We start from the raw sequence: 12,629 nt of genomic DNA, 5'->3' as shown, positions 1-12,629 counted from the left end.
GGAAAGGATCTTTCAAATATGTTGGCTATTGTCGGGGTAAAGAGAATCGAAAAAAGCCTAGCCCCGCAGCTTGAGCACACATATTATACTCAATAATATCGTCGAACGATAATATTGTAAAACCAAACGCTACGAGCTGCCGCGTATTATTACGCGATCGTGTAAGTACGTGTGATCCGAAATTATTCGGTGAAGTAAATTTGAATATGTATATATGCGATCGGTGACCATTGACCCAGGTCAGAAAATGCAAATAGTAATGTATCCTCTCATGCGGAGGTGCTGCACGTCGGTTCATTTGAGGTTTGTTAATTATGTATGCGTGAATAAATAATTATGCGGACGACTCGTCCGAGCTGCCTAGTCCAGCCGTCCGAGTCTATAAAACTGATGCATATATTTATGTCACTTGAACGGTGCGTTGTAATGACGCAGATTTAGTGGACAAACGATTAATACAAGTCTTTGGCTATAATTCGGCCGGTGCATTAGACGACGCGATTCATGCGTCAAAGTGAATAACGCAAAAATCATTTGCGATCGGTACGCGCGAAGAAACCTTGATAGTGAATTATCAACGCTCAGACAACAGGTACGGATCTCTGATTGACGATAAATACCCTCCGGCGTCTCTCCGCTCACTCATTTCTTATTAGTACTCTCGCAGCATCTCGATTCGTTAAATATTGACCACTTACAATCGGTCAAGTTTTCCATCCGATAACCATCCCGCCCATAATCGCGTGTATCTTCGTGAAATCTTTTACCTTCAATGGGGGCCCGATTTGATCAGGTTCACAGCGTTTGCTCAGCTTGAATTTTTTTTTCCAATATTGAGCAAGCATTTTTTCAACCTTCGTCGAGGTTTCACTCGAGGCAGATCGGACCACCCGCTAATCGCTCCGTGAATTACGTGACGTGCCGTACTCGCGAAACGACGATTTACCAAAGGTGTATAAAGCTCGCGAGCGGCGATTAAAAATTAAGTGGAATGTCGTAGAAAAAGGACTCCTGCGGTACACGAGACGAGACTGCGGCAGGCGTGTTTGCCGGCCGAAGGGTAAATAAAATCCGCTGCAGATAAAAGTCACGGTTAACAATGCCTGCTGGTCTTAATCACCTACGCGGAACTGTATCGTGACACGTTACAATCCCGCTTTAGCTAGACGCCCGTCGCGTGAGCTCGGCATTCTAGTAATTCGTGAAATATTCGCAAAATCTGCAACCGAGCTACGGTCTGGCACGCGACCGAAACGAGAAATCGTCAAATCTCTATGTATGTATGTATGTATATTACATCTAATTAAAGCACAATTTATTCTAGTCATGCATAATCAAAATTGCTCATGAGTCACACGACTCCTCGACACCAGATGCGCATGTAATGCGCGTTACCCAGTCAGGTTTGACATCGATACGCATCTTTATTTCGTTTTTTTAATTTATTCAATCTTTTTTTCTCCTCCTTGCTTAGGATTTGTAATATCGGTTTGAGTAACGTAGAGTTAATTTCATCCACAGGTGGACCGACCCTCTTTCGTGTCCATGGGGGCCTTGGAACACGTTTGGTGACACGTTGGGCCTTCGGGCCTCGCAACCTTTTTAACTTTGGTCGGATCGGTCGCCGCTGTTCGAGTCTTTGTAGAAAGTACGTGGATAGTGGACTAGCAGCTCACCCATTTAACCACCGTATCGTCTAACCAATATGAGGCGTCGACTAGCTTGGCCTTGTCGCGCACTGCATAATATCCTTCGTATATTTTACGATTTTGCAGGTTTTTTGTTTTTTTTTTCTCACGCGTCACTCTGGACACGATCTCCGAATAACTCACGATCCAACGATGCAGCGATCGCCAGTAAACGTTATTAACTTTATATCAATCACTCGCCTGATCTAACCTTTAAGCAGACAGAATTTTTTAACAGGTCCGTACTCGATGATGGGTCTTGTGGTGAGAGGAGAAAAAAAAAGCATAACATGTTGCGATGAAACCGATTCCTTGTATCATATCATGCCCGACTACTACCAGCTCAACCTGCACACACCTGCAATTCCCCGTTGGATATTTTTATTGCGTTATATACTTTTTCCTTTTTTCGTTTCGCTCAGCGATTCCTGTAGGCTGATTAATTTATCATCATTTGCATAATCAAAGAAACCAACGTGTTCTAGAGTAACTAATTACTGAATGTGAATATAACTCGTATCAACTTTACGATATTTTTTTTGCACGGAATCTTGTTACACTTGTACGACGTGTGCGTGTACACTTAAGCTCGAGAATATATGTAATAACGATCGCTCCCGACCACGAGGGGACAATTTTTTCTTCCCCGTATACGATAGCGTGAGAAAAACGATTAATGAGATTGAAGAATAAAATCGGTGTGTCGTCGATACGTTTAACCTTCGATTTCTCCTCTACGGTGAAAAAGACCGCGTCGTACATTTGTGTCACGCGCAATACGCAAAATGCCCAAAGTTTTCCCTCCTACACAGACGATGATGGGCCTCGTTTTGAAAAGGTTCGATGCACGAATGCGGTAGCTGCTCGATCGCCGATAGCCGGGCGACCCGGTCTCTCCGAGGATGCAGACTGGGTAAAAGAGGAGCTAACCGAGTCACCAGGACGCGGACCCCGGGACCGCGATATCGGCGTCGTCTCTTCGAGCTCCCGCGGCCGGCTATCTTGCATCTGGCATTGTCCTCTCGCGTCGGTTGACGTCCGCATGCACACGAATGCAACGGGGGTGTTCGTCCCGTCGGAGGCCGCCGAAACCGGCGGCTGCATCCGTTCCACACACAGAAACCGCGCCGCCTAGCCACCGTGAGCCGGATTCAAAGATGCAGGCCGCACCGCGGACAGATCGGACATCTATCCGCGAGTCCCGACGGCCGTCACGACACCGACAAGTTGCTGGATCTTTTCCCAGATTCTACAATTACTCCGAGCGAAGTGCAAACTCACTTCATTCTTGGTGAGTCGAACCTTCCATTGTCGAGGCTGATCGTGCAGGGGTTGAAAAACGACGATGAGACTTGACTTGGCCAAATCTTTACCGCACCGTCGCGTCGTGAGGTATGGAAGAATTGCCTATACGAGAGGAGCGTTCGACGTTAGTTGGGGAAAAAATCGGGCGACGATCAGGTCTCTTACCGAATAAGTGAAGTGTTTCCGGTTTCCCCGACGACCCATAAATATCCGGATATACCGAGACGCGGAGGAGGCTGAAAAGACGGTGTATCCACATCCACAGCTGCTTGGATCCACACACGCGACGAAAGGTGCAGGCTATAACCATCCACACACCTATACTTGTGCCTTTGTGTCGCCCGAAGGAGATCGGGACAACCTGACAAGCGAAAGGTGTATAATGCGGAATAATATACAACCTTACAGTTTACCACTCTACGTGCAGCGTTATACCTGGAGGTGTAGTCGTATACCTGCGACTGTGAGTGGCTCGCCATTGCAGGACTATACGTACCCTGACGCCTCGGGCTGACACAGCCGGACACACGTACGATCGAAGTCTCGTGTAAGGCGTAGGCGCCTTAACAAGTTCCACCTGCCACCCGGACCGAACTCTCGAGATTTTGCGGACCGACTCCGAGTTGCCGGTCTCGTGTTTTGTCAATCAGCCGCGTGCAACATTCGGGGTAACGCGACTGTCTGCTTCCAGTCGTCGACCCAGCGAGGTCGTAATCCTCTTCAACGCGGGTAGATCATCGGGGTGTAATTCATTCTGCGGTACACGGGAAACTCGTAACCCGTTCGAACCACCGCAGTTAATCATATACTGCGATTATTGCCGTAGACTGAAAACTCGATGTCTTAATTATTGTCTTGGTAGACCGCGAGATCGTTCCATCAATCATTGCTGAAAAGTTGATTCATCGAAGCGTTGGTAAAGCGAATATGGAATCGCTTACCGGTGACACATAGTGATTACTCGCTGATTCATTATTTCGGCAAAGACTAGCTTGTCCACAGGCACGACTCTTGATCGTAACTTTTTACTTCCGTAACTCTAAGTTCTAGGCGAGGTTCACCGACGGTCGAAGAGACCCTCTCGGCCACGATGTTCGATCTATGGGTTGTTTAGTTTTTACGCGGGGCGCGAGACATCATCCCTCGGGGGAGAGACGTATTTCCCAATGAGCCAAGCGCATGTCGGACGGTCTTGTATATTGTATAGCGAGCGAGGATCGAGGGAAGTATAAATAAAGTCTCGGCGCAGTCTGGCTAGCCGCACGCGGTCGTGAAAACTTGTCGCTTGTCAACTGGGGTTGGTGAGAGCGGGGATGCTGAGCATAAAACTGGCTTTTAACTGGCACAATAGCATTTTCTCGACGTACCCTATCCCCCGACTATCCCGAGCTCGGGCCTCGAATCGTGTCCGTGTCCGTGCACGAGCTTGCGTTACACCCTCGCCTGCCGCAACCGCTGCACGCATGGACTCACAAACACACACGCGGATGCAGCGGCCGCACGCGGTCCGACTTCGATTCCCGCGTCCCGGTTTTGTTTCCCTTGTAAGGAGAGCCGCGTTTACAATACCAACGTCACGCACGCCAAGGATCACAAACCTTCGATTTTACCATTTTGCGGACCGATTTGCGCCGAGGCTTGGAATCGAGTTGGCGAGAAAAAAATCAAAATCTAAAAATAACAATATCAAAATGTAACGAGAGACAAAAAAGTTTGGGCTACTTACAAACGGTACCTTAGAGAGCTTGACTTTGTTAAAAATCCGAGGAAACCGAGATTACTCAATTATTGCTTGACCCGTTGATTGACGCTTTGAGAACGGGATTGAATACCGACTCGCCTCTCTATTGAAAAACTATAATTTTTTTTCTTTCCACACTGGCTGAAAGCCCGGGGCGTTGCGAGGGCGTCGCGCAGTCGTCGTATAAGACATGTGAAACGACTGACCGTTTTCTTTTAGCCCCGTTCCAGGGGTTTCCAGGGTTCAAACGAGAATCGTATACCTTCGGCATTGGTTTCCTTTTGCTTTACAGTGCTCGTATCGAGAATTTAGTGGAGAATAGAACCCTCGGAATGATCAGTTACAGACCACGTCTTCCAACTGTACGTTCCGGATTCGTTTGTTTTTATCGACAAGAATGGGAGTTTATGATGGCTCGTCACGCGGTTCCACCTCTCTCCTTCTCTTCCGCCATTCTCTCTTCCCTTATTTTCCGCCTTTTACTTACTTAGCTCTGCTTCTGCTTGTTTTTCCTACTTTCATTTTCATTTTTGTCCTCGTTCGTCTTCCAGTTCTTCTTCTCCGCTCCGTCGCGTCTGGATTTTATTATTTTACTTTATTTTTCATCCGAATCCGCACCCGTTACACCCTCACCGCCGCTTCGCAGCGTCGAGCAGCGATGCGCGGCTTCTGTTTGTTCGCAAAGTTATGGGGCGGGAGTTTCCCGGACTTACCAACGCATATCGGTTGGTGTGTAGAAGCGTTGAACTCGCTCCTGTTTTGATAGAAACATGATTTTGCACACGTGAATGGAATGTTGAATAAACAATTCACCTTTCGTGGAATTAGTATGGGACCGATTTTAAACCAAATTTTATCACTCAATTGGTCATTTTTCGGACAAGACGGTCGGAGAAGCAATATCTCAGATTTGTATTGTAGTCAGTTTAGCGCGATGCTAAATCGTGATTCTCGTCACGTGCCTGCGTCAGAATTTTTTATGTCCAACGGCCGAAGGTTCAAACCGCAGCGCTAACGAAGGACGCATGGGAATTTTCCGCTCGCCGTCGAGTGTCTGCGGTCTGCAAAGAAAACTGGAAACCAACGCGAGTTGGCTAAAGCATATAGGCTAGCTGTCGGGTGAGGTTGTACCAGGTTTGCTGAAGCTTAGACTCGCCGAGACGCCGCTATAAAGGATTTTTCTCACACTGCGTGTGTCCGCAATAATAAAATGCCTTTCGGTTAATCTATCGATCTCCGGTAGCCGATACGAACAACCCACTACGAAGCGAGTGGAATTATCGCGATGTCCCTTGATTGATGTGATTGTCGTTTGATGTCGTTAGAGAACCGGTATTCGTTACATTCAGCGATGTCTGGAAGCTGGCCGTACGATCGCAACCCTCCTCCACCCCGTAGATCTCGAATATCGATCAAATTGTACGATCCAACAAAAATGGCCAAAGACGAAACGTATGCGTGCTCAAAACTAAAAAAAAAATAAAACGACGCGAGCACAGATCTTCTGACGCATCTATGCGCGGAACTATCGGAGCAAGGTTCGATTCCTGGTCGAAATCATTCGGGAACGCGGTGTCTCGTGCTCACGACGTTTCCACTTGAACGGATCCACGAGGAACTTCAGCCCGTCGCTACCTCGGACGCAAATCCAGCCCTGGTCACTTTGGTTACGTAACAGAGCGATTGGTCGTATATAAGCGAGTGAGCCGGTGGTGCTGCGATACAACCAACCCACACCGGCGTGCCGTAAGCGAATTCCTCCGGACCTCCGAGCGCCGCGGCATGTGCGTAACGAGAATCCAGAATTATTACGGATCTATTCTTACAGCGAGCGATTATCATCAGATTTTGCAGTCGAGAGTCGTCGTCTGCGCCTCTTCGACTTCACCTGCGGGTCGCTCGTTTTTTAATTGATCCGATTCGTCGCGTCGAGCCGATCGGTCGATCCGGCCTGATCGTGAGTCGCGAGGCCCGATCGGCTTTCGCGTCACGATGTGACCTAAAAATGACGCGACGCTGCCACCCGAGCGCCGTTTCTTTGCTTAGAAAAACGTCGATTTCACTCGCGGAATGGTGACGGAGTTCCTGTAGGTTAAACATTTGCAATTATTTCACCCGATGATGCAGCGGTTCGCTTTGTTCTTTAGCCGCGAATGGTTTCTTCGTTGCGAGACGACGAGTTCAATCTGTTTATACGTCGATACCGTTTTTATGCGGAAGTTTGGAAAATGACTTATCCGTCCAGATTTGCTTTCGACGAAAACAAGTCAACTCTCGAAGCATAAAAATTTCGCAATCCGTTGGTGTCGAGTATTGAAAAGCTGCAGTGAGATGAGAGCAATCATGCCTCTTGCGACGGTAATGAATAACATACGGATATGCCGTGATCCAGTGGCGCCAGAAGCCACGTCTTTGGAGAAAAAATAAAAACCAACAAGTGAATCTGCTAGAAGATATATAACCTATGAAATACAGTGACACAATCGTGTAGCAAGTTACGAAAATTTCATTGAATACTCCGTGGCTGTGGTCCTCCTCTGTATTGTCGTACGTGGAAGTAGGTATAGCGCATTGACAGTAAAATATGGCAAGTGATAAAATCAACTGCCTGCCTCGACTTCACGTATCTACGAAGAGGCAGGTTCTGGGAAGATTAATTTCTGGCACATTTCATCAAAAAGTTTCGCCATCGCCGCTGTAGGACAGAACCTGTAACACGCGCCACGTAACTGTACTATAATTATCGTCGTCCCGTGCTCAGGATGCGGTCGCAGCTTCATTGCCGGATTGTCCTCGGGCCTTGTGCTTCCCGTTGCTTCTGGCATCGCTCCGACGTTCCGGCATTTGATCGACTGTCAAGAAGAGAGGCTCGACTCTCGAATCGGAGAATTTATCGTCTCCGAAACGGCATCAGGTTCCGCCGTGATCGCTTGCCGGATCGGGGGCAGTTCGATTCGTGTTCGATCGCGGTAGGTAACCGCGGGCTAAAACCTTTCTGAGACGTTCAACCACCCACGAGAGCGAGTAGGAGAAAAAGAGGGAGAGAGAGCGGACGCCGACAGCATTCGGAGGGCACGTTTAAATACTCGTGTATACGTATACGTGTATCAATTCAATTGGTTGCATATTATATATTATTGAAACACTTCCTGAAATTCTGCATACATGAATAATTTCACGTTCACCGCTCAAAACCGGAATCTGACCGCTCTTCTTTGCGGACGATCGACACGAGCAGGGAATTCTCTCCTGTGGCCCAGAAGTATAAACGGTATTCTCTTCAAACTCCGGTCGATTATAAGCGAGATCCTTTTGTGTATTGCTGATCGGGAGGAGCACATACCCTGTGACTGAAAAATCTCGAACGGCACCCACCGCTGTAATTATCAAACTTCAATACTCGCCAATCGGTAGAAAAAGAAAAGTAAAAAAGACGGTGCGCGCTAAATCCTTCACCGAATTCGCTAGTCTTCCACGCATCGTCGAGACCCTGGATCACACCTCACTGCGCAGTCGTAATCGCGCCGAGACCGAGGAAAGGGACGAATCGAATCTGCCGCAGCGCGATATAATTATTCCCGAAACAACCGCGCTTGGAATTAATCTCACCCACGGGGGCTTCGCTGCTGGACTTCCCGGACACCCTGTGCCGCAGAGGCGAATAAGAGAAATGAGCGAACGTTATAGAGAGGGACATAAAATGTATACATGTATACGTATGCGTATGGGCATGTGTACACGGTACACGTATAGCTACGGGGACTCGGCGGAGAAGAAGCCGCGGAGGTTGTACGGGCCGCCGTGCGGCGGTCCGCGGTCAGCGAGAATGCGGTTATGATAATGCAGCGGCCACTGCGCTACGCGGGCTCCTCACCCCCACCCAACCCTTTCCTCCCTTTTCTCCCCCGGAGGATCCCTGCGTATTGTTAGAGAGAAGTGAGTCCGAGTGCGATCACCGCGGGCTTCCGTGCGGTCGTCAGGCGTCTCTCGCCGGTCGATTGCCTGTCCGAATCGGGAACGCGCCATGCGGGAAGGGTAACGGAGGAATTTTAAAAGAAGAAACAATCTCGAGTCCGGTGTAATAACGAGAAATAAAGAGAAAGAAAAGCAGGAAACGGCACAACGAAACGTTTCGTAACGTGCAGTGCAGCAGTGCTTCGTCCTAATCGCGAGCGAACGCTTCTTTGATAAGGAGGCGATCGTGAAAAATGAAGAAGAAAAATGAATGCCGACGAGCAAAGGTTTGCGCGTGTGTGATAGGCACGTATCAATTTTGGGGGGGAAATCCTCCTCCTCCCCGTCTTTCAGGTGGCGACAAGGGGACGGTGAGCGGCTGATCGCATAGGTATGCCGGGCTCAGCTCGAAGAAATTGTTTCCAGTCCATTAAGCGGCTGGGGATTGAAGGTCTGGCCGTTCCCCGATTTCGGGCGAACGAATCGAAGAAGTAACCTTCGAGCAAGAAATAAGACGGGGGTGGCGACGCGACCGGTGAGTTGCGTCCATACGGCGGTGCTCGAGTCGGCGATACTTGCGCGGGGGTGGTTTTTAAATAATTCAACTGTTTCCATGCATATTGCAGGAAACAATTACAACTGTAATTGCTAATAGAAGATTCCAGACGAGACCTCCAGGGTTATCGTAGAGCCCCTCCTCCGGCGTTTCGCTATCCCTTCGGCCTTTTACTTTTTACTTTATATACACGGTTATCCGCGCACTGCGAGATCCTCTCGCCGGCTGTATTCGACACACCGGCCGCTTTTGTACCCGCGCGGCGTGTACACATCGGCGCTTTTTGTCTCGCACAAGCGAGCTTTCCGCTCATCCTGCAGCCCAATCGCCGACCCGATTTCCCTGCCCCGAACCAATGAGAGGGCCTCGCTCCTTCTCGCGGACGGCGAACTACACGCTAATTACTATCGCGAAGGAGGAACGGCGAAAGGGGGGGAAAGACCGACGCGACGAGTGTCCCCTGTTTTTGCGCGACCGGGACGAGATTCCGGCCTAATTGTTAATTGCTAATTAGAAAACGTGTTAGTTGGTCAACGAGATAGCGTCGCCGCTCCGCGACGCCCGCTCTACGATTTGTTTACTCGTACCCTCGAATCTTGTTCAAATTTTTTACCCCGCTTACAACTTTTCGCACTCCCATGCATCCCGCCTTCCTCCATTTCTGTACGTTCTCATGCGTCGTCCTCTTCGCTTTGTACCGTAGGTATAGCCAATTTCTTAATCAAATTATATCTCAACGATCGCAATTTAATCGGTAACCTACGTGTACGCCGCAGCTGTTACTAATCCCTCAATCGTCGCTACTCTCGATCTTGATAATAATAAAATTATTTCAACGGTCATGTGTCAGAGGTACTGCGAAATCAACTGTAAAAAAATATCTCTCTCCTCCTCTGTCTTTGCGCAAGAGTTCTTCGCTGTGCCTCGACGAAACTTCGATAGAAAGTTGTTGACTTGGAAATATGTACATGGAAAAATGTAAGCGATTGGAAAATCTAATTTGAAGACACGTTGTCAGCTCCGAAATCCACCGACGTGTAGTTGTAAAAATGGAATCGTTGACGGCTCGACAACGGACAACACGGACGCTCGTTACCTAACGTCGAGCACTTTCTAGCCGAATATCGGGTTTCCTCGAGCAGCAACGACGTCGACGTCGGAACGTCGGTATCTGCGTCTAGCCTGGTAGGCGCAAACAGGACGTGCAGGCCGTGTATAAGGACAGGCAGGAAGCGAAGCCGGCGCGGCGGACGAACGGACGGACGGACGGGAAAGGAGGGAAAAAATCAAGCAAATTGGTATGCAGCACACAACAACCGGCGGGTGGCTCGGTGGGTGAATGGAGGAGTGGAGTTTCGGTCGGGGGTTAGGCTAGCGGGGGTTGCCGCTCGGAGGGAAGATCAATACTCCCGTCTTCTCTTCCACACACTTCCTTCTTTCGTTTCACCTTCGGTTCTTCCCAGTCTCGCTACGGCTAGGTGCGCTTCCAAGTCGGGGATTAATAAATCTAATAAAAAGTATAGGTATAATATCCTGCACCCATACCGCGATGCCCGTACAGAAGCTGATACGTGATACTCCCAAAGTGTGTCGAAGATTCTTCCAAGAGCACCCGCTATGTTTGAAGAAATAGGTACAATAATCTTGGCATATTTTCGATTTTGCAAGACAGCCATTCAAACACTCATAATCCTAATACCGTTCAAATTTCTTCATTGGTAATGGTGACGCATTCTCCGAATTGTCTCAATGTTCATAGAGGTGTTCTGAGAAGATTTTGGAGTCATTGTGAACATCTTAATCGCTGGAAATGTAATTTATGGTCACTTAGTTATGTGGAAATTTGCGTGAGTTGAACAAATTGAAGCGGCACCTGCAAAGCTCTTTGATACGGTGTTCTTCTCAATGTAAATATTTCAACAGTACAGATTCAACGTACAGCCAAATTATTTTAACATTGTGCTTCGCACATTTACGACTGCAGATCGTAATTATCAGTTGGTCTGAATTAGGTCTATTGTACTAACTGTGCATTGTTCGAAGTAAGGACATGCTGGAGAATATCGGTTGGTAATTATATTTCTCAAATTATCTCCCCTGGGAGCATACTTCGAAGGATAGAGAACTCGCCGGGGCCTCGGTTGTAGGGGCGATAATAATTATGATATTCACACTCGCGCAGTTACTAATTAATTAACAAGGCGTATCCCCGAGAAATAAAGGAGTTGGCTATACAGTAAAGGAATTCAGGGGGTTCTCGGCCTTTTGTAAAGGGTTGCTTGCTCGCGGCTTAACCGCCCTTATAACACCGCCCCTCCTGCCAGTTCTTACCAAAGTTGTTTCGTTAACGAGGTCACTTTATTTTATTGTAATCACACCGGAGATCTAAACTTCTGATTTTAACCCTCTGAAATTGGGGTACTGGCTAGGCGTGTTTCACCTTACTCCAATTCTCGCTTCTCTTTCCTGCTGTTACACGATATTGAATACAGGATGCAATGCATTGTTTCGCAGCTGAAGGTGCGTATAAGAGTGTGTTTCCTACGCGTTGGTGAAGGCGGTAAAAGGAATGAGACTTACCTCACTAGTTAGCAAATCAGGTGTATTGTAACGCAAATAAGAGTGCAACATTCAAGATGTCGGGATTCGTAAAAATGCACAGAAATGCACAAAACATAAAATTCAACCATCGAACCTCCTGGTACTAATTACAAGCCTCCGAATGCTGGTGGTACTGATCGGTTGAATCCTGTTTCGGAGCGTGGCGAGCTTTATTGCCCGAGGGGGAAACTTGACTGCAAGTTGTATGGATAAAATTTTTCTGTCTATATTGTGAAAGTTTTTTAATTTTTTTCCGATTCTTTTTTGTTACAGAGTGGAGATAAACCGGGACCAAGGGGCAGATAAAACGGAGAGACGATCCTTCGAGCGGACCAAGTGTCGGGCAGTCACGTCCTGGGTTAACGCTGCGTGGCGCAAAGCGACCGGCTTTAATAAAGCGTCGAGAAAGGCGAAAGAGACGAGAAACACCGGAGTCCGTAGCCAGGAAGAAAACTAACGAACTTTACTCGACGGATGAAATTAAGGAGCTTTCGAGAGCCGAGGATTCGTTTATCAGAAGTCTCTTAGTTATACGTTGTAGCTGAATTAGTGAAAAAATATATTCGTTTGTGTATAATTTGATCAATAATTGATAAGAACGCCAATAACCAATAAGTCATCGGAACCGAAGAACCGTCCAAGCTCCCAAATGCAGCTGATCATGTGACCCGCGATCGAACGATCGTAGAATTAATGGGAAACATTCGGGTGGCGACATCCTGCCGGTTGACCCGAGCACAGGAAGTCGGTTTACAGTGGTCAACGAGCGGTATGAAGGATAAAA

General features: G+C 47.9%; 1 protein-coding gene across 5 annotated transcripts in view; it reads left to right on the top strand.

Annotated features, from left to right (window-relative positions):
* The window catches only part of LOC124310377 (uncharacterized), a 52,516-nt gene extending 40,103 nt beyond the window's left edge, over nt 1–12,413 (top strand). For all 5 annotated transcript variants that reach the window (XM_046774247.1, XM_046774252.1, XM_046774248.1 and 2 more), the window contains 2 exons: nt 1,522–1,648; nt 12,119–12,413. In XM_046774247.1, coding sequence (XP_046630203.1) covers nt 1,522–1,648; nt 12,119–12,302 — 311 coding nt within the window. In that variant the 3' untranslated portion in view covers nt 12,303–12,413. The remainder of the gene's footprint in view (nt 1–1,521; nt 1,649–12,118) is intronic.
* Nucleotides 12,414–12,629: the final 216 nt, after the last annotated feature.

This window comes from Neodiprion virginianus, chromosome 1, assembly GCF_021901495.1.
Source record: "Neodiprion virginianus isolate iyNeoVirg1 chromosome 1, iyNeoVirg1.1, whole genome shotgun sequence".
Lineage (NCBI taxonomy): Eukaryota > Metazoa > Arthropoda > Insecta > Hymenoptera > Diprionidae > Neodiprion > Neodiprion virginianus.
The sequence above is the reverse complement of the archived record's forward strand: the minus strand, read 5'-3'. Positions and strand labels throughout refer to the sequence as shown.